The 21,435-nt window shown below is 55.0% G+C and overlaps 2 protein-coding genes across 4 annotated transcripts in view; one reads left to right on the top strand and one right to left on the bottom strand.

The window, feature by feature from the left end:
• The window catches only part of NOS2 (nitric oxide synthase 2), a 35,835-nt gene extending 31,381 nt beyond the window's left edge, over window positions 1-4,454 (top strand). For both annotated transcript variants that reach the window (XM_037002310.2, XM_037002311.2), the window contains 5 exons: window positions 1,197-1,284; window positions 1,778-1,899; window positions 2,200-2,348; window positions 3,243-3,437; window positions 4,000-4,454. In XM_037002310.2, coding sequence (XP_036858205.2) covers window positions 1,197-1,284; window positions 1,778-1,899; window positions 2,200-2,348; window positions 3,243-3,437; window positions 4,000-4,077 — 632 coding nt within the window. In that variant the 3' untranslated portion in view covers window positions 4,078-4,454. The remainder of the gene's footprint in view (window positions 1-1,196; window positions 1,285-1,777; window positions 1,900-2,199; window positions 2,349-3,242; window positions 3,438-3,999) is intronic.
• Window positions 4,455-5,913: 1,459 nt separating this feature from the next.
• Window positions 5,914-21,269, bottom strand: LGALS9 (galectin 9). 2 transcript variants are annotated; one of them, XM_017660251.3, is made up of 10 exons: window positions 21,118-21,269; window positions 15,783-15,874; window positions 12,926-13,127; window positions 11,939-12,049; window positions 10,748-10,843; window positions 9,251-9,292; window positions 8,723-8,811; window positions 8,424-8,586; window positions 6,502-6,648; window positions 5,914-6,062 (listed from the first exon to the last, which is right to left on the bottom strand). In XM_017660251.3, the coding sequence occupies exons 1-9, from the start codon at window positions 21,154-21,156 to the stop codon at window positions 6,502-6,504; spliced, it is 981 nt and encodes a 326-aa protein (XP_017515740.1). In that variant the 5' UTR covers window positions 21,157-21,269; the 3' UTR covers window positions 5,914-6,062. The 2 variants fall into 2 exon arrangements, with proteins under 2 accessions (XP_017515740.1, XP_036858207.2); XM_037002312.2 differs by lacking the exon at window positions 21,118-21,269 and adding an exon at window positions 20,808-21,002.
• Between the last annotated feature and the right edge of the window lie 166 nt (window positions 21,270-21,435).

Below are 21,435 nucleotides of genomic sequence, written 5' to 3'. Positions count from 1 at the left end.
ACTCAATGTGGAAATCACCCCACACTTAGTGGGAACCCATTCATTATCAGTCTTCCTGACAGTCCAGGCTGAACACAGGGACGGTTCTGCCTTGGTTGGTCACATTCATTCACTCACTCACTCAGCAATGATTTGTTTCATACCTCTCTCTCCTTGGCACTGTGGTGGGTGTGGAAGTATAATATGGCCCCTGCTGGCATAGAGCTTCTCACCTAGAGGGGGCAGTGGGGACAGATACACAGGAATAGACAGTTGTTATGCAGGTGCTCAGACGGAAAAGCGCAGGATTCTATGAGGGCAGAGGATGAGGAGGCATCACTGTAGACTGGGAGATCCAAGCCAGGTCCACCTGCACGGAATGTGCCCCTGCCCGGCCCTCTGTGGCTGAGCACTGCCTGGGCTGGCAGAGCTGGGAAGCGGGCCCACACCCCACGGCCTTCTGTGCCCCAAGAAGCATGGTCACACAGTTTCTAAACCCTGGGAAGAGACTCTCAATTTGCTTTGCTAGAGAACATTGGCACAGGCCAAGTCTCAGTCCTGGGGTGGGGGGAGGAGAGACAGGTGCATCCTGGGAGAGCAAGATTCCATCCAGAGGAACAGCAGGGGGACTTCTCGATTGGTTGGAGGACCCTCAAATGCTGGGCCCTTGGGAAGGAAGCAAAACCGAAGGGAAGCTGGGGTTTCCCCAAGCTGAGAAGGGGCCCCTGGGGAAGACAGATGTCAGCGCAGACCAGAATGCACACGAGTTTGTCCACCACCCAGGGTTCCTACCAGGGGCAGTGACAGTGGCCACCCTGAGGGGCCACTTTGGGCTGTCATTGGAGCTGAATGGTGAGTTGGGAGGGTCCCTGGGGAAAGTCTTGGAGGGAACAGTGGCGTGGGAGTCGGAGAAGCTGAGCTGGGACCCTTTTCTACTGGTAGCTGAGTAACCTGTAAAGTCACTTGCCCTTTCTGAGGCTTGTTTCTGCAGTGGCAAGAGGAGAGGTTTGCATCCTCTCCGAGTCCCTTTCAACTTTTACCAGCCCGGGGAGGCTACAGCGTGGATCTCAGAACCAGGAGAAACACAGTGCCCTCATCAGTGCCTAGAGGGCCTGTGTGAGCAACAGTCAGAGATGCATCAGTGCAGGAGGAGCTGCAGGGATGGTCCTTACACAGGTGGAGGGGCGATGTTGGTCAGGTCTTTGCTGTCCTTGCAGATGGCCAGGGTCCCCTGCACCATGGTGTCTGCAGCACTTGGCTCAACAACCTGAAGCCCCAAGACCCAGTGCCCTGCTTTGTGCGAAGGTAAACACCCCCTCCAGTCTGTCCATCCTGGGACCATGACCACTGGCCCCTGGGAGTTCTGGGTTGAAAGGGAAGCATATGGGGTTTGGGTGCCACCTGGGCCCCTTGGCCCATAAAGACAACACTGGGGTCACAGTGAGCCTCTCCATTCTATTCCCATGCTATACAGCATGGCCAAGTGGTGGTAAAGCTCTTTTTCAAAAGGACCCAGAGTGAGGGGAATGATATGTGCCTGGATAGGGGAAATGAAGCAACCTGAGAACTTAGGAAGTCAAATTTGAGGTGTTGTCTTCTCCACCCCTCCAACACGACCCACCCCAACACTCCTAGCTCCTTGGGCTGGCCAGGCAGGTGAGAATAGGCTGTGTGCACCTCATGCAGCACCCCATTCCGGGCCATCTCCAACATCTCCTCCTTATAGATGTGGTCCTCATCTGTGTGTGCGTCCATCCCAGGGTGTCTGAAGACACAGACCTCTCTTCTGTCCCTGCAGTGCCAATGGCTTCCAGCTCCCGGAAGACCCCTCCCATCCTTGCATCCTCATCGGGCCAGGCACGGGCATCGCCCCCTTCCGCAGCTTCTGGCAGCAGCGACTCCATGATGTCCAGCACAAAGGTACAGCTGGAGGGTTCCCAGTGGGTGAGGAGGGGCATCACCTACCTGGGAGAACATCTGGAGCTGCAGGGGCGTTGTTGCACCACCCCACAATATTTTTCCTGGTGCTGCTCCCAAGTTTGCCTCAGCTTGTGTGGACAAATGACCTGGGCTTCAGTTTCCTCATCTGTAAAGTGCGGACAATACTAGACAGGGTACTTGGGAGAATGAGAATTCAGGTTGGTCTCGGGGCTCCCAGGCCTTGATCACGGCCGCCCTCTGGTGGCCGTAGTGGCAACTGCAGGCTGCTGGGTCTCGCAGGGCTTCAGGGCAGCCGCCTGACGCTGGTGTTTGGGTGCCGCCGCCCGGATGAGGACCACATCTATAAGGAGGAGATGTTGGAGATGGCCCGGAATGGGGTGCTGCATGAGGTGCACACAGCCTATTCTCGCCTGCCTGGCCAGCCCAAGGTAAATGTGGCAGCTGCCCGTGTACTTGGCGGGGCAGACTGGTGGGTGCCCTGGCTCCTAAGCTCCCTGCCTCTTGGAGCCTCCACCTATGATTTCTGAACTGGAGGCAGTTACCCAGCCGTCTAAACAATGCTGCGACACTATTATGGTCACTCTTCCAAGAGAAGAGACAGGTCTGAGATGTCCAGGACTAAAGGTCATACAGTGGGTTAGTCCCAGTGCCCAGCCTAAAGATCCGCCCCCAGGGTTCACAGCTGCCAGGGAGAGGTGATCGGCTGCTGCTCCCAACATGGCCTGCTGATGGGCTCTGCTCTCCAGAGGGGGCAGGGTGGGCACTTTGCCCCATGAGCCTGGGAGTCAGGAGAGACTCGTGGCTCATCTCCTGTGAAGGTGTCCCATTAAGGCCCCTCCTAGACCTAGTGCTCTGGTCACGGGACATCTTGTGTGGAGTAAGAGCAAAGTCCCCAGTTGACTCCTGGATTTCTGTGTAACTGGGGAGCCCGGGGCCTCTGTGCCTGACTCGGAACTACCGTGTGGATCCCATGGACAGTCTGCACTGAGAGGCTTCCTTTTCTGGGGTGTAGGCGGGTGGCCCTCAGAGCCCTGGGTGGGGGAAGTGACTTGACTGATACCTCTTTGAAGCATGGGGAATTCAGAGTAAATCATAAGTCCTCCAGTGGTAGCTCCTCAGGGCAGAGCTGTGGCCAACATTCATCTCTCCTGGGCTGGCCGGGTACCCAATGCCCCTCCTCAAGTTGAGCCCAGTCCTTGTGCAAGGCCTGGCTGGGAGAGGACGCCTTGCAGCCTATCATGCCCCCCTTTTCATGGCCGGGCCTGACTGGAAGCTTTGTCCCCAGCAGCAGGGTCCTGACCCACTATCTCCTCTGGCTTCAGGTGTATGTTCAGGACATCCTGAGGCAGCAGCTGGCCAGTGAGGTGCTCCACGTGCTCCACGAGGAGCAAGGCCACCTCTACGTCTGTGGGGATGTGCGTATGGCCCGGGATGTGGCCCAAACCCTGAAGCAGCTGGTGGCTGCAAAGCTGAGCCTGAGTGAGGAGCAGGTCGAGGACTATTTCTTCCAGCTTAAGGTATGGCAGCTGGTGGGCTAGGGGTGCAGGTCAAGGGCACAGGCCAGGGAGCCAGGACTAGGGCAGTTAGGCTCAGAACAGAGGAATCCGAGAGGGGGCTGGAGGTCAGAGCTGGATGGGCTGTCAGAAGGCCTGACTCTACCACTGGGTCTGGTTGCTTAGTTACACAAAGGCAAATGCGCTGTTTTCCTACAAGACTTCTCAGAGCCTCTAACATGCGACTGTGTATCCTGACCTTGAAGCCTGGGAGACAGTACACAGCATTTCCCAAATGTGTTTATCTCAGAGTCCACATTTCCTAGTGTATCTTCTAGGCCAAACCTGAGACAGCCTTTACTATCATAAAGCTTGGGGAGATGTTTTGGGGGGTCCACACCAGAGCAGGTGGTGGTGGGCATTAAAGAGCCTAAGTGAGGTCCAAGCATAATCTGAGTATGACAGTTGGGAAGGCAAACGGTTCACGGGTGTCTGTGTGATGGGGAAGCTGCAGGACCTCGGCCTGCCCTGATGAGTGATGCAGCTAGACAGCAGAGCTCACGCTCTGCTCCGTTTTCTCTCACAGAGCCAGAAGCGCTACCATGAAGACATCTTTGGTGCTGTATTTCCCTATGAGGTGAAAAAGGGTGGGGCATCCCAGTGAGCCCAGAGCTCCAACAGCCCACAGGAAAAGTTGAAGCTGCTGCCACGGAATTTAATGATGGAGTCAACTTTCGATTATCTGAAGCCCCCAGGGCCAGAGGAGATGGAGGGGAACTATATCCCCAAGCCTCTCATCTAATTTCCCTATCTCTTCCTCTCACCTCAACCCTTTACTCAGTCTGCTACCAAGCAGCAGCCCAGACTGAATGGAACTCTTGTGCCCCTTGAGCCCACCCTCCCCAAATAATAGAGAGTTGGGACCTCCCTGATCCCTTGAAGACTAAACCTGCGATGCCAGGCCTGGCCCCTGGTGAACCTTCTTCTGATCGCACCACTTTGAGCAGCCAACAGGGGGCGCTGTCGCATCACCCTGTATTTAGTGGCCTCCATGTACAGTTATTTATGTCTCTGTATTTAAAAAAACAAGCCCAAATGCTTCTTAGAGCCAATTGGGCCTTCCTTGTATGACTCCTTGATGGAGATATTTATGTGAAATACATTTTATTTTAACCACATTGTAGGTGTGCGTGTGGCTGTTTTGTAGGGAAAGCAGCGCTAAGTTTACATATAGAATTGGGACTGGTGGGTGTCACAGCCTGGACAAAAGTTCCCCACAAAGGACAAACCAGCTCATCCTTGCTTCCGAAATGGCTTCCAGGTACGGGGGCAGCACGTGGGGCTTTGGGCACATCTGAAATGCATGATGGGAGCGAGGGGACACAGGTTTGCCTGCAGGGTCTGCGCTGTGCCTCCCACAGGAAGCATCCACACAGGCGTTGGGCAGAGAGGTGAAGCTGCACGTGTCAGTTCTTTAGCAAAGGCCTTGTCCACAGCCTGTTTTAGAGAGTCACTGTATTTTACTTGCTTGTTTCATGAGAGGTTGGCCAATAATGCTTAGGCACCTGGGTGACAAGGATTTGGCAGCGAGTGAAAGATAGACATGGTTCAGGGAAGTGCTTCTTAAGGGAATGAGCCATGTTTCCTTCTCCCATTGAGAACAAGGAACTCATCCAGGGGATAAGCTGGTGTGGCAAAATAGCTCTCAGCTTGCGTTAGGCCTCTCTTGTGCCGGCTCCCTGGCCCGTGTCTCCCCTCCACCTGTGCTGCGCAGATGGGGTGGTGGGGAGACCAAGGGCCATGCCAGCCGGCATCAGCCCAGCAGTGCCTCTTCAGAACACCATGGTCAGGAACAGCGCCCCCTAGGTTAGCACTCTGCTGTGCATGCAGACCACTTGGGCCCTTGTTCCAATGCAGACTCATCCAGGAGGTCTGTGGCAAGGCCTGAGAATTTGCATTTCTAATAAGCTCCCAGGACCAAGGGCTATGCTGTGAGCCCCACCCTGGTTCCCGAGGCAACAGATTCTTGATGGAGTTAGGATGTGGATGCAGAGCCCGGCCCCCCTGACTGGCCCAGAGGCTGGCAGAACCCCGCACATGGAGCCACATTCCGTACCACACCCTAGTCCTGGGGTGCCCACATGGAACACGAGGGCTCTTCCGAATCAGCGTCTTACCCTACCGCCGCATCCTCCTGCTGGGACACGCCCTCTGGCCTCCTGGCACCTCCTGCCGAGGTCCTCCCAGGCTCTGGCCCAGCCCTTGGCTCATGTCAAGTGTGGGGCTGTTCCCTGGGTTCTTCTTTGCTGCACGCTTACTGTGTCAGAGATTCCTGCCCAAGAGACTTGAGCCCAGCCTGCTTCACCTCTAAACCTCGTGGGGTGTGTGGGGGTCCACTGGGAGCAGGTGTGGATGTCGGGGCTGCCCCTGGCCAAGGGGAGCCCAGGCTCCCTCCTCCCACACCCATAAGCCAGGCCCTCTCCAATTCCAGGGACTTCAAAATGTCTCCAAATACATATAATAAGCATAATCATTCCATGCATGTGTGCCAACAAGCATTTTTCTTTGAAGGATGCTGGGAAAGGGGACAGCCACCCCAAGAAAGGTCCAGTCGGTGGAGAGCAGCAGGGTGTCATCAGGGCAGCGTTCCTGGAGCAGGGAAAGGGTTGGTGCAGGACTCAGGACAGGTTAAGGGTTGGAGAAAGGGGAGGGACCAAGGAGACGGCCTCCCTAGGGAACAACTGATGGCTTAGGACCCAGGTGGCATTAAATGGCAGGGATGGGAATGTGGTTGAGAAGCACATAGGGTGTAGCCCTGGGCTAAGAGGTTTGGAAGAACAAGGACCCTCCCTTTGTGCCAAGAGGCCTGGCCCCGGGCTTCAGTCTGACAGACCACTCCTCTCCCCGGGTGGGAGGATTTTGGCTGCTGCAAGCCCAGGTATTACCCTAAGGAAGGCAGTCCCGACCAGCTGCCTTCACTCCAGGCTGACTACAGCTAGAATCAGGCCACGCAAGGACATTTTCTCTCCAGAAGAGCCCCAGATCCTCAGCAGGCTGGGTAAGGCTGGGGCAGGGACAGTGAACCCACCTATGTCTGTACACTGGTCAGCTGGACATCACCTGTCACCTCCAGGTTATTGATGGCAGGCAGGTTCTTGAGGCGGTGGCTGTATTCTAACAGGTGCTGACCATCCACAGCCACCTTGAAGCAGTGGCCTTCACACATGATCCACACCTGAACAGAGAGGCGGAGTCGTTTGTGCCCCACTTGGGAAGCCCTCCAACCGAAATGGCAGGCTCATGCCTCCCTCCCTCCTGCCTGCCCACCTCAAACAGGAACCGAGCAAGCAGACGTGCAGTCCAGGCACACACGGAAGGAGGCATTCTTCACAAACCGTGTCCTGCGCTCCCCTTCCCCTGCACTTCCCATCTTCTGTTCCCTGGCCAGACTGCCCTCCACCCTCTGCTCCCCAGCCTGGGTGCCTTGCCCACAAGGATAACTGCTGATCACCCTTCTGGAGCCATCCCCCTCCAGCAAGCCTTCCTGGCCTCTCCCCACCTCCTGTCCCTCCTGGTCCAGGCAGGAGCCCCCGAGGCCACATCCCCCATCCCCTTTCCACCTGGAGCCTCTAGGGGCGGGAATGCTGGCTTGTGCCTCCATGTCCCTAGTACCCGGCACACAGGAGTGCACTGCACCTGGGCTCCTGCGGCAGCAGCCAGCCTTGTCTCTTCCACCCCAAATATTCTCCAGGAGGCAGGTGGAGCCCCTCTGTTAAAATACTATCCGCACTACAACGGCTAACACATGCAGCCCCCTTCCTCTGCCCAGGCACCATCCTACGCATGTCCAAACACCATTTCATTCGTACATCTCTATGAAATTGATACTATTATTAGTCCCATTTTTTAGATGAGGAAACTGAGGCACAGAGCAATTAAGCCACTTGCTCAAAGTCACACAGCCATCTATAAATCAAAGTATATTGGCCTCTAGCTTAAAACATACCAACATTTTTTAATTTGCATTAAAATCCAAATACCCCATCTATGGCCCTCAGGGCCCTACATCAGTCATTTTCAACCCTGGCTGAGGAATATTAGGGCAAATTTTAAAATACAGATGTCCAGGCTCACCACCTCATTGGTCTGTGGTGGAGTCAGGCATTACTTTTTATTTTTTAAGCCCTCCAAGTGATTTGAAATGTGCGGTCAGGTTTGAGAACACTCTTACACGATCCAGGCCTCCAGCCGCACCAGCCCACACCGTGCTGTCCTCACTCTGTATCCAGAAGCCCCCCGGCCTCACAGGCCATGCCCATGACTCTCCTCTGTTGCAGCAGTTGCTCCTTCCACTGCCCACCAGAAACACCCCCTCAGATCTTTACCAGGAAGCCTCTTGTCCCTGAGGTCTCACCTGCTCTGTGGCCTCCCCCTCCCACAGCTGTCCCCATTGGAGGCAGCTTGGCCCCTGTCCCGGTGCTCACTCTAGCCCATTATTCCGTTCTGCTTTCTGCATGTCTTTATGTGCAATGATCTGCCTGTGCTTTGCCTCCTTGTCCCTCTCCCAAATCTGTCAGTTCCGCGGAAGCAGGACCCCACCTGTCTGTGACAAGGCTGTACCCCCAGAGCCTGGAGTGCTTCCTGCACAAAGTGACTGTGATACAACAGCTGAGAAACAACTGTCGAATGAGTGGGGAGTGAATGAGTGACACCTCACTCTTGGGTTCAGTCTGGCCCTTATTGGCTGTGTGACCTCAGGCCAGGAACCTGCACATATGAGATTGTCTCCTCATCTGTAAACTGCTGGCGCCACCACCTACCTTACGTGGGGCAGTGATAGTAAAATGACAATAATGATGATTCGTTGAACACTTTCTCTTCTTTGGGGCTGAGCCCCCCTGCAGAGGCATTGGCCCCCATCTTGTTCACGGTGCTGCCCCCAGTGCCCCCCACCCCTGGCTCCTGTTGTCCCTCAAGGGCCCCTTTGGGCTCCTGGCTGCAGCACCTCACCGAGAAGCTCTGGCCTCGGGTGAAGGGCATATTTCTCTGAAGGCTTCTCTCCTCGACCCCCCAAGAGTTGTTGATCTGTGTGTTGCGGACCACAACGTTCTCGTTGAAACGGGGGTTCAAGTGGAAGGCGATGTCACTCCCAGAGCGCAGGTTGATGTGGAACCTGGGGGTGGACAGCACGCATGACCCTCCTGTGCCCACTGAGCCCTGGGTCCCCGATCCTCCCCAGCCTGCCCAGAGCCAGGGGAATGGCCAAAATGACCTTGGGGTGTCTCTCCTCCCTAAGAACCCTGGCTTACCTCTGAGCATTGGGCAGGACAGTGCCTGACACAATGATACTCTTGGAGGGGTACAGCCCACCTGGGATGCTGGTGAAGAACGGCATTGGCTGTCAGGAGAAGGGGCAGGTCAGTCGGCAGCACCTGGAGCAGCTGCAGCTGCAGGAAGCTGTATGCCAGTTTCCATGAATTTGGACAGTCACCTTGTTTGGCAACCGTGTCTGTGAGCAATACACTTTCAAGAAAGAGCTCCATGCTATCTTCCCTTGGTTCGGTAAATGCCAAAGAAAAACTTGCCAGTGTTGATCAAATTAAGAGGCTTAGACTGTCATGGGAAGAGCTTTAGCCAGACACAAAAGTCCTTGGGCTGAGAGGGGAGGCCACTCACTGGAAGGGTGAGAGCTCCTATTGACAGGATGCTAACTTCCTTGGGTGTCGTAGGAACCTGAGCTCCCCAGATGACTGCCTTCCACTTTGCAAGCTGCCCTGCACCTCCCACCCTGCCCGATACTAGCAGTCCCCTCCACCATTCCCCGAAGAGCCACTTACGTAGGTCGGGTCGGGGTACGCCATAGGTGGGATTGTGGAGTTCTGTTGAAAAGAGACCAGGAGACTCAGTGTGGGGGTGTACACCCACATGCTCCCCACTGTGTCATCCTTGGTGGCACTCCCTGCTATGTGCCCAGACCCCTTCACAGTCACCTGCCTCTCAGCCCCTCAGCGGGCAGCCCCACTGACCCCAGGCCTCCTCAGGTGCACCAGCAGGAGGGGAGAGTCCTCACTGGCTCCCCCAGAGGGTGAGGACAGTGGCTTAGATACACCACATAGCCGCCCTCGGTTCCCAGAGATACAACCGTTGCCACTGTAAGTTGGAACCAGCATTTACTGAGGTCTCCTGCGTGCCAGGCTCTGGCTTTGGTGCCCTATGAAGGAAGGATCCTTGGCTCCTATTTCACCAGTGAGACAACCAGGTTCAGAAAGGTTAAGCAACTTGCCCAAGTTTACCCTGGTAGCAAGGGATAAAGCCCCAAATGATACCCAGTTCTGGCTGATTGTATCTACCGCACCCTGTCCTCCCCAGACCAGGGCCAAAGATGGGCTGCCCTGCAAACACTGGTCCTGAAGTCAGCGTGGCAGGAGGCACGTGTCCGCTGTACAACGATGGGCCACAGGTCGGCTGCGTGGAGACACAGCCCTTCTGCCCAGCTCCCACCCTGCCCCCACCCAGCAGACTGTTCTTGCCTGACTGGTCTCCCATTCGACTGGCTGTGCAAACCACACTCCACACTCGTTAATCAAGTCCCTGCTGCATGCCAGGCACTGTGCAAAGTGCTGGGGATACACAAACAAGTCACAGCCCCAGCCCACAAAGGGCTTATGGGTGTGGAAGGAAGGGAGGAGTGACAGGGACAGACATGTAAGCACAGTTATGATGGCATGTGGTGACTGGCACTGCACAGATATGTACAAAGGCCAAGGGGATGTACGGGAGCACCCAGCAACCTTCTGGCAGGGACCATGCCCCCAAGGAGCGACCCTGAAGGAAAGCATCGAGGTCCATTTGGGGTGGGCTAGGGGTGAGGTCGTAAACAGCACTTTTGGCACCAGGACAGAAGGTGCAAAAGTGTGGGGTCCCAAGAGAGCCTCAAGTAAGCTATGGAGGCTGCATGAGCCTCCAGGGTGAAGAGTGAGGCTGGGAGGTGGCTGGACAAGATTGGGGAGGATTCTGCATGTGCTGCTGGGAATTTGGGCTTTATCTGGAAGGGCTCGGGGCCCTCAGCATATTTAAGCCGAGAGAGGATGTGACATGCTTATCAGAAGGTCACAGTGGGTGGGTGTGTGTGGTGAGGGCTCAGATGGCCTGGACCAGGGCAGTGGCTTTGGGAAGGTGGGGCCTTAGGGCCCTGGAGAGATAGTGGGGAGGGGAGGAAAGACCCAGGGACGCCGTGGTGCAGGCAGGGAACCTAGGCCCTGGCCGGCTGGCTCACTGGCAACTGCCTCTCAGACCCTCTGTGCTTCCCACTGAGGCCTCCACGGTGAACTCACCTGCAGTAATCGCTGTGGAGGCTGGAACAGGGGAAAGGAGACCTGGGGGAGTTGTATCCCAAAGAAGGGAGGCTGGACGGGGGCTGCACAGGTGTTCTGTTAAAACAAAAGGTGCCACTGGATGAAAACAAAAGAAGCAATAATGGAGCCAAAGAGAGGGGAGAGTGAAGAAGCCAGGGCCAGGGCAACAGGCAGAGGGCCAGGCAGGTGGGGGCGGGAGGGTGTTCGGCACCACGGGGAGGGGCGGGCCGAGGACGAGGCTCCAGAGTGACACCAGGCTGGCTCCCCCCACCTGACTCCAACCCTGGAGAGGCGAGAGCCAGCCAGGGAGGGTATTTGGAATGAGGACCAAAGAGAAAGCAGCTCATATTTGTTGAGGGCCCACTGTGCACCCTTCTCATCTCAGGGAGCCATGCAAACACCCAAGTGGTGCCAATCGCACCAGCCTGCAAACGGGCACTGTGGGGGTGTGGGACCAGCACACCCCCTTCCTCCCAGTTTTCACAACTGGCCAGAAATTCAGATTTCCATGTGATTTCGCCTGACCTTTTAAAATAATTATGGTAAAATACACATAAAATGTACCATCTTAACCATTTTTAAGGGCACAGTTCAGTGGCATTAAGAACATTCACATTGTTGTACAGCGAGTGGTTATCATCCATCTCCAGGATGCAAGATGCTTCTGATCTTTTAGTTGGTGGCAACACATTAAAAAATTTAAAAACACAGACAGGGTCAAAGAGCCTGGATGTGGGCTCGTATAGGTCATTGTGTGACCTCTGTCATGTATCGTCTCATTGAATTCACACAATAACCCATGGGCAGCAGTGACCATGCCTCTTCCACGGATGAGGAAACTGAGGCTGGGGGAGGTGAAGTCACTTGTCTCAGATCTCACAGCTGAGGGGAACGGCAGAGCTGGGATATCCAAGCTGGATTCAGTTTGGTTCCTAAGCCTGGGTTCCTTCTGGAACCTTCTGGCCTCCTAAGCAGGGTGGAAATAAAAGGGACAGAGAGGAGGGGCTAGGAGTTCAGGAGACTGAGGCAGGTGTTCTGGACAGAGACAGCAACACAAGGACAAGATGGGCCCCCAGAGTCACCTGGGTAGGAAACTCCCTGCTACCTCAGGGCCCACCTAAAGGCCGAGGCACCCAGCCCCAGCGACAGGTGCCAGGTGGACAGTCTGACCTGGAAGCTGACGTAGGACAGCTGCACAGCACCAGTGATGGAGATGGTGTCCACTTGCTGGAAGGGCACTCGGTGTGAGTACTGCACAAAGAGGCTCCCATTCACCATGACCTGCCAGGGGGGAGCACATGTTCCAGGAGACGGGCCCAGGCCAGGCAGCACCCCTGTGCCTCAGGGACCCCTGCTTCTAGAAGAGAAGGCCCACCTCTGGTTTGACATCCAGCTCTGCAGGCCTCAGGCTGTGTCAGTTACAGGACCGTGCCTGTGACCCAAAGAGCAACCAAACCAAACCCGGTCTCTATGGGGCTCCAGGTAGGGGCTTTTTAGTTATGATGGTTGTTTATTTACTGCAGTAGGTTTGTCTTCCTGATCTTAGCTCACATGGAGAGCGTTATTTAAACATGCACAAAAATTCAAGGTGGGCAGAGGAGAGAGGACCCCGAGTTGCACAGTGAGGTGATGGAATATCTGTGTTCACACAGAGAGGCAGAGATGCAGATTACTCATCCCACCCACTGCCCCAAGCCCAGAGAGGCGACCCTGTTTGCAAACGCCATCCGTAATGCCATGCCACTCCACAATGGCACCTGGATAAATCTCTAACAATGTTACCAACAACCAAATGTTATCAGGGGCCTGCAGAGAAGGAATGGCTGCCACAGAGGAAGGGAATTAACTTGGGCTTTCAAGACGCAAGAGGCTGAAAAGCATCATGGTGCCCACAGTGCCAGGCACTGCACCATGCCCAGAGGATGCTTGGCAGACATTCTACTGAATTCCTCGTTCTTGTGTCCTGAGTAAAACAAGCAACAGGTGTAGCTGTAGCTGCTGGTAAAGGCCTAGGAGGAGACTACAGCCACTGGCAACGTCCTTACGGAGAAATGGTCCTGTGATCTGTGCAAGGGTGCTGCTCGTGTGAAGGGCCACACCTCATGGGGCTGGGGGACAGGGCACGGGAGTGGGGAGGAGAGGAGAGCCTCTGCTCACCTTGAAACTCCAGGTCTCCACCAAGAAACAGAGCTCAAACGATCCCCCCATCTGGAAGGGCATCTGCATCTTCCTCTCCTCAGGCCCCCAGCATCCTTTCTGCTTTGTGTTACAGACCACGTACCCACCGTCTTCAAACCGAGGGTTGAAGTGGAAGGCAATGTTGCTGTCACTGCGGCCAGTCTGGAAGTTCACAATGAACCTAGGCCAAGGAAAGTAAGTTGGTGTTCTGCAGCCTGTTTACTGCTGATGGAGGGCCTCGTGCCTGTGAATCACGTCTGTCTGGGGACTGGCTTACAGCTGGCGCGGCAGGGCTGCCCCCATCCTTACCGTGTTGCCATCCCTCCTGTTCACCTAATTAGCACTTAGTGTGTTTCTGTGCAATTACTTCAGTTTGCCTTTACAGTGTGATTTTCTAAAAATAAGTAGAGAATGGGTGAAGCAAAAGGTGGACACTAGCAACAAGACTAGGTCTTGGAAACTGGTTACAAATTTGTATCAGAGATGGAAGTCAGATGGCAACCACTCTTCTCATGGGCGCGCTTAGTAATGTGTGGAACTGTGGAGTCACTAGGTCATCCATTTGACCAATATAATGTATATCAACTGTATTTCAATTTTAAAAAGGGGAGGAAGAAAGGATGGAAGTCAGGAAATGTGCCTAGAAGACCCTTTCACACTGAGTGGACCCTTGGAGGTCAGCCCATCTCTGCTCACTTGGGAAAGAAGAGAGCAGATTTGAAGAACACGTGAAATCGACGGCAAATTGGTATATTGACAAGGACGGTGTCTAGAAGAAGAGGCACAGAATGAATCCCGGCTCTCAGGCACAAGCACGTCAGTCAGTCTGTCCCTGCCTTGGGGGCTGGAGTGCGTCCCACCCGTGAGGTGTGGAGGGATGGTCCTGACGTCGGCAGGCCTGGGCCCGGATCCCGGCTCGCACTCTCATTTGTGGCAAGCCTGAACCACAGTACACTCAGGTTGTTCCACCCAGGAAAGGGGGTGACTCCCTTCCTGAGGTGATGAGTAATGGGCAGCGTTCAGGAAGCCCCCCACCATCAGAATCTCCCTTGGGTATCACTACAGCTCTAAGGTGAGGAATTAAAAGATCTTTCCAAAGAGCTTGGCTCACAGAAGGGGTGCCGTAAACGTTTGTTCTGCTTTTTCCCACACAGCTCGGTCCTGTCCTGAAGAATCATGTTCCAGTCTGAGGTTCTCCACTGAGGTGTGGGCCTGCTCGAGCCTTCCCTGACCTCAGCCCAGGCATGGGCATGGGCACGGGCATGGCTTGCTTCTCCAGGTCACCCTGGGCTCTTGCACCTGATGCACAGAGCCTGGGAGGGCCCTGTGTGTTTTCACGTTTTTCACATCCCCCTGCGTCAGGTACCACCACAACCCAGAGGTGGCCCTTGATAGGCATTCTAGCACATTCCTGCAGAGCCCCCTGGATTTCTCTGTGGAGGAGGGCAATTCTGGATGCCGTCCTCAACACCAGGGGGCTCCATGACCCCCCAGCCAGCAGGCCCCACAGGGTACTGCTGAGGCCCGAGCCCAGCCAGCTCTCCCTCTGGGGGTACTAAGGGGCAAGGAGGCTCCGCGTGACCCTGCAGCTGGGAAACCTAAGTCTACATTCCTCTTACAATGAAGAATGTGGTTTCTGAACTATCTCCGGATGTAGTTTCTCCTTGTGTCCTCCAGTGTCATTCCTGCAGTCCTTTGAAAATTCCTGCCCCAGGGATGGGAGAGTGCACCAGCTCCCATGGGAAAAATTCAGAACAGTTTCTATGAGAGGGATGAGAGAAGGCCCTGGTGGTGCTAAGAGGAGGGTTGGCAGACAGAAAGGGAATGAGTAGGGGTTGGAAGCTCAGAGGCCCTGCCCCCGCCGGCCCTGCAGGCTTTAGAGGGACCCGGCTGCCTCACTTCCCTTGGTGTCTCTTGAGGGTGCTCAGGGCTCTGAGAGAGGCCCCAGGGGCATGGGGCCATGCCCACCTGGCAGGGAAGGCAATAGTAAAGGAAGTCATCTGGAATCTGAGGCAGGGCTGGGTCTGGGAGTGGCATGAAGGATCCAGAAGGTCCCCTGGGCTCCTGCACAGTGAGGAGGGCCCCCCCCCCCGGGGACACAGACATCTGGGATTGAGACAGAGGTTTCTGAGAGATGGGCACGCATCCAGAGGGGTTTCTGGGGGCACTGGGGACTTCAGCCGGCTGCCTCCACATGTGGAGACCTCACCCAAAGCAGGCGAGAGACCCACACCTCTGAGCCACCGGACCTCAGCAGGTCAGCAGGGCTGTGTGAGCATCAGTGGGCCCTCCAACCTCTGGGAGGATGTGCACGCTCCTCCTCATTCCCAGAAGTCCTCTCTTGGGAAGGAAGAGACAGTGGGAAACAGAGAAAATATCTGTATTTTCAACTGACTTAGTGTTTTTCAGAAAAGACCTTAAAACCAAAAAAGACCAAATTGCATTTGACGACAAGTTTTAACATTTCCACATCAGCCAAACGAGGGCTCCCAAGTAGGTAAGCACAGTCATGAGAAATAAAGGAATTGATGTTTTTGCAACTCTGTCTCACAGTGCGCCAAGTTTGATCCCAGAATATAATTATCTGCTTCCCCCAGATTGAGCTCCTGTGGTCCATTGTCTGGGGGGAGTTTATGTGAATGGTGCAGCATGCTACTGGCAGAGGGCATGGCCCAGGCAATGTCAGCAGGGGCAGGGCCCTGCTCATCCAGCATCCCGAGCCAGGTGCAGGCAGCTCGGAGGGTGTCGGGTGGACCGACCTGAGCTGACAGGTGCCCTGGTTTGCTAAGGGGCAAGGCTGGAGAGAACTGTGGAGAGAAACCACAGTTCTAGTTACCTGGTTACAGTGGAGTGAAGGATGGTCCCGTAGACAGTGATCTGATGCCCATCCTGGAGACCCCCTTTGATTGTCCCGTAGAAGGGGACGGCCTACAGGGAGAAGACAGTGTCAGTCACCGGGCCTGCCTCCTACTGTTCGTTCCCTCAGCCTTTGCTGGTGGCCACCTGATGTCACAGGCCGTGCTGGGGGCCGGGGCAGCTGTGGACGGGACAGAGCGGGTCTCAGCCTCACGGATCCTCCAGTTAGGGTAGGTAGTTTCACAGACATTCCATGACTGCGATAGGGAGGCCGCCAGGCTCTGAGAGGATGCGATGGGGAGCTGGCCTTCCTTGAGTCTGAGAGAAAGTGACAGCTTCCAGGAGGAGGAAGTAGCACGTGCACTGAGATGGGGAGGAACCGGGGTGGCGATGGGGGCTGCCGGGCCCCAGGCCACACTCCTAGCAAAGGCCCCGGGGCCCTGGCGAAGACCAGTAAGTCCAAGGGACCAAAGAGGCTCACCAACCTATTCTAGAGGAAAAACCTTCCACTTACCTGAGGGGCCCAGAAGACACCCTCCCATTCTCCTGCCCGCCCCACCCACAGGACTGTGATGACCATGACCTTTGCCCTCCTGGCCACCCTGGTAGCGCCTCTTTCTGCTGCTCTTCATGGCCGCAGCAGCCCCCTCTTCTCCTCCTGCTCCTGGGTCCCCCGTTCCTTCCCCAGGCCCTCAGCAGCCTTCCGAGCCCTAATGGGAGATCTCCACTCCTGCTCAACCCCATCAGCACCCACTTTGCCAAATCCTCTTTCCTGGGCCAGGTGAGTGGAGAAGTGTTTTGGTGAGGCATGCATCATTTCGGGGCCAGGCATGCTCCGGGTTTGAGCCCTCACTCAATGCTCATTACCTGAGTGGCCTTGGGAAGCTTATTAAACCTCTTCACCTCAGTTTCCTCATTTGTATATTAGGGCTAAATGCCACCTTCTGTGTAAGATAGCTGACTTAGAAAAAGTCTGCAGAAGAGGCTGGTATATAGTCAGTATCTCTCTGCCACCCCACTGCTTCCATCTTGGTCTCTCTGAGCAAAATTCCCAAGTTGGTTACTTCTCAACTTTCAAAGCTTACCTCTGGTATGCCTTTTATCTAATGTGGTTCTGCAACAGGCATTACACTGTTTCATCTCCTAGTCCAATCTCTCATTTTTCAAGTTGTTAATGTCTTCTCTAACTTCTCCTTTAAGTTAGTTCCCTACAAAAATTTAAATGTTTACAGGAGCCAGGCAGGTCATATGTTTGAGATGGCCAGGTAGGGGACAATAGGGAGTGGTGGGGACTATAGGACAAAGTGGACATCCTTTCCCTCATCTAAAGGGACAGTGTCCACTCAACTCTGATCAGTGATTACCATCCAGACTCAGTGTTGACAAGGCTTCTAATTTTTTGGAGAAGACAGAAATATGGATTTCTTTTTCTGTAAAACTTTCTAATTTTGGGGTGGGGGGGAAATTCTTTAAAAAGGATTGTGTAGAGGGGTTCCTAAATTATAGAGATCTGTAATGAAATATTTGCAGTGAAATGATATATCTGGATTTTCTTCAAAACAATCCAAGGGTGGAAAGGGAAGGAGGGTCAGGTAGAGATGAAGCAAGATAGGTGATGAGTTGGCAGCTGTTATCAGGTAATGGGTATGTGTGGTTTTTGATAATATTCTCTTGCATTTTTTGAATTTTCTACAGCAACAAGTTAAAACGAGCACCATGCAGGCCAAAAAAAAAAACACAAAACACCCACCAGCCAAATTCAGTCCACTGTTTCCTAGCCTGAGTCCCCGAGATGGACGACCTCTCAGAAGCCAGGGAAATCCAACCCAGCTCACACCCGGCTCCGTGAAGGAACCAGTGATGCCAGGATCTCATCTAGACAGACTCCCATCCTGGTGCTGAATAGTACCATTTGGAGAGGCACCTATTTGTGCTCCTCGGGTCAGATCTGAGCTCTGCCGTTAAATCCTTTGGTGACCTGAAACAGTCACACCTTCTCTGCGTTTCTTAGTTCTCTTGGTTCGCTCTGTCCATGCCCGTGGTTTGGAGTCAGCCTAACACAGTTATGGACCAGCATGGCACACTACCCTGAAAAATACTCGTGAGAGCCTTTCACAGGGCCATGAGAGAGAATGCCTCAAATGCAAACACTCCTGGCAAGCCTGTGACCTTCCATCAGGCATTAAACACTGGGGTGTAGGGACTGAAAGCAGTGTGTGTGTGTGTGTGTGTGTGTGTGTGTGTGTGTGTGTGTGTGTGTGTTGAAGGGGGTCATAGTGCCCAGATGAAAGCAGGGATGGAGGAAGAAATGTGTAGATCCCTGGGGCAGGGCGGTTCAAGTTGATCTTAAATAATGATTCCCCCCCCAAAAGTGTCTGAGCTTTCAACCTGCCTCAAACGGTATCCTGAGACTCTGAAAGACAAGGTTATTTTAAATTGAGTACAAACCTACAGGCAAGGTTATTCATTGCATCATTATGATAACAAAGGATTGGAAAGAGTCTAAAAGTCTACCAAGAGGAAAATGGTGAAATAAATTGCGGTATTCTTAATGGAGACAAGCGAAGGAGGGAGAAGGGAGCTCTGAGAACTGATACAGGATAACGGCACCTGGACAATACTGCGTCGGGGACGCAATGTCCATTTACTTCCTACGCATGAATGTCTCCAGAGGGATTCAAAGAAACTGACTGACAACACGGAGGGTACGGTAGGCTGGATAATTACGCCCACCCCCACCTGCCCAAAACACCCCCATTCTAATCTCCGGAATCTACAAATACATCTCTTTATATGGCAAAAAGGACTTTGCAGATCTGAGACTGGGGGGTTATCCTGGATTACTCAGAAAGTGAGGCAGGAAAGTGAGAGGATAACAATAGATGAGCCAACAGAAGCCAGAGCTGCTAGCCTCACAGCTGGAGGAAGGGGCCCGAGGCCAAGGCAAGCAGGCAGCATCTGGAAGCTGGAAAAGTCAGGGAAGCAGGGTCTTCCCTGAAGCTTCCAGAAGGAAACAGCTTTGCTGACGCTTTGGGTTTAGATTTCTGACCTTCAGAATTATAAGAGGGCAAAATTGTGTGATTCTAAGCCTGGCTTGGCCGAGGCTGCTGCTGAATTTGCATTAGCGAGTGCACGTGCCTGCTTTGGCTCTGTGTGCTGCGGGAGGGTGGACCCTTACTCTGCCCCAGCCCTGCGTGTTGGCAATTCTGATACTCAGCAAGTCACTTGGCCTGTGTCCCAGTTCCCTCTTTGAAGCAGTGGGACAGCAGTGCCAGCCTGGCAGTGTTTCTGAGAGTGTGAGAGGAGAGGCCCTGAGGAAAGCCCTTGGTTCCATGGCAGCTGTTGGCATTAGCATGAACGAATCCCTCTGCTGGGTCAGAACTTGCTCCCAGCTCCTGGCTGTGCCTGGAGGCTGAGGCTCTGTCCTCCTCTTCCTCTCCATAAGTGCAGAGAGCAGAGCCTGGCCCTACAGGTCAGACGGTGAGCGGCCTCCTCCTGGAGGCCTGGCATCACCAAGTGCACCCAGCCCCAGCTGGCAGAGGGGGCTCGCCTCTGAGGGGTGAGCAGGAGGCAGCGAGAGGCCTTGAGCCAAAGGGCCCTGTTGCCCCAGAGCTCAGGAGGCACTTGGGGTGATGAGCCTTCTCTGTCTGTGATATTTCATTATCCCCAAGATAGCCCTGACCATTATTAGTGACCATTACAGGAAACTGAGGCACAGGGAAGGTTGGTGACTTGCTCACAGCCACACAGCTAGCTGATCCGTGTTTGACCCCAGTGCCCACGCAGGCAAGCACAGAGCATGGGCTCCTCCGGTTCGCCCAGGGCTTCCTGATTCCACCCTGCCCGGCAGGGCGTGGCTCCAACGAGCAGCTGGCCGCCCCGCCTCCCCTCTGAAAGTTGGAGGAAGCCATCCACCGACTGCAGGAGGTCACTGGGTCACTGCAAGGGTGCCCGGGTCCTCCCAGCACCTTTCTCGTCTGGACTCCAAGGCCTTGTCTTAACTTGCTGCTGCCCACAGGAGGATTTTTTCCTTCTGATCTGAAAAGCTGGCTTTTGAATCCAAGGATTGGAAAGTAAAAACTAGTCGCCAGAATAATAAAATGAATGTCAGGGCCTGGAAGGATCTCTGGGATCCTGCACTGGATGGAGAATGAGCCTTGGTAACACATCCTGACCCTGAAGGCCCCACAGAGGCCCCGGCCAGGCTGGCCCGGCGTCCTCCAGCCCCACTTCGGGAGCCTCCACACGGCGGGGCAAGTGGCACCATGGCTGCCATGAAGAATGGGCCAGGCCAGGGGCCCTGCTGAGGTGGGTCCCACGCGAAGCCCTAGTAGCTTCTCTCCCAGCACCCTGCTGCTGCCCACCCACCCCGCCCCATGTGCCCACCCAGGAAGGGCTCGGCCAGCCTGCCTGTCCTGACCCCTCACAAAGCGTCCTGCCAAGGCCAGAGAGGCTCCTGCAGGGCTGTGCTGGGACACAGTGGCCACAGAGGCCTCCGGCCAGGGGCTGCCATGGGCCTGCCTCCCTTCATTACTATTCTCTCCTGGCACCACCTGGGGACATTTGGCAAGTGGTCTCCCTGAGCTCCAGGTTTCCCATGTATGATGTGATAATAAGGCTCATGGGTTGAAAGGCCACCTACAGACAGGGTCTACACACATGTGGCAAAAGGTACAAACGGCAGCCCTTTACACCCCACACTGCAGGGCAGCTCCACTCCACCCTCAGCCCCAAGAGCATCCCTCTGAGGACACCCTCGACCTGCCCCACCTTGTTAACTCACCCCCGAGGGAGTAGACACCTCCTCAGGAAGCCCACCTGGCTGTCCCCAGACTCCTAACAATATAAGCCCCTTCTGAAGCGCCCACAGGGCGGCAGGCTCCGTTCAAGCACTCCGAGCATGTGACCTCACTCCATCCCAGTTCAGCTCTGGGAGCTGGCCTCGAGGACTATTCCCACTTTACAGATGTGGAAACTGGAGCCCAGAGAAGTAGAAGTAACTTGCCTGTGCAAGGGAGTAAATGGCTGCCCCAGGGAGGCTGCCTCCAGAGTCAGCGCCCAGACATCTGCTTCCAGGACCACTCACACACACAGGCAAACCACCCCTCTTCCAGGTGTCACTTCTGCTGCCTTCCAGGACATGGCAGGCACCTGGCAGGGCTCGGTAAATGCTTCTGAGATGCATTCCTGCCCTTGTGTCCTCTTGGGGGTGCCGCCTCCACCCTCGCCCCCTGGAGTTGTTTCCTGAGGCCCAGAGCTGCCTCCCTGGCTGAGGCAGCTGGCGTGCCACCCGTGCCCACCGCCTTGGAACTCACTGGTCTCACGTAGCAAGGCTGGGTGCTGCTGAAAGCCATGTCTGCACTGCCTTGTGGCCACCGGTACTTTCCACACCAACCAGGCGGTCCTCTGCACTGGGAAGCACTTACCGAGAAATAGAAACCAAAGCAAGTTGGCAGCTGTTCAATGGGGAGGAGCCACGAGGAAGAGGAGTGGGTCTGGAAATAGAAAGGTAGGGTGCTGGGGGTGGGTGCCAAGGGACAGGGGAGTGGGCGCCTCCCTCCACCCCGTGACCGTCCCTCCTCTCTCCTCCCTGGGCTCATCCCGCAGACAGAACCACATTTGGGTCATATGGG

Source organism: Manis javanica, chromosome 4 (genome assembly GCF_040802235.1).
Source record: "Manis javanica isolate MJ-LG chromosome 4, MJ_LKY, whole genome shotgun sequence".
Classification (NCBI taxonomy): domain Eukaryota; kingdom Metazoa; phylum Chordata; class Mammalia; order Pholidota; family Manidae; genus Manis; species Manis javanica.
The sequence above is the reverse complement of the archived record's forward strand: the minus strand, read 5'-3'. Positions and strand labels throughout refer to the sequence as shown.

Coding starts and splice junctions, on each gene's coding strand:
- LGALS9 (XM_037002312.2), bottom strand. CDS start 20,987: ATGCATCTCAGAAGCATTTACCGAGCCCTGCCAGGTGCCTGCCATGTC. Junction 13,128..15,782: donor CTTCACTCCACTGTAACCAG/GTAACTAGAACT, acceptor TCCTTGGCCTAG/GTTCATTGTGAACTTCCAGA. Junction 10,844..11,938: donor TGTCCTACGTCAGCTTCCAG/GTCAGACTGTCC, acceptor TTGTTTTAACAG/AACACCTGTGCAGCCCCCGT.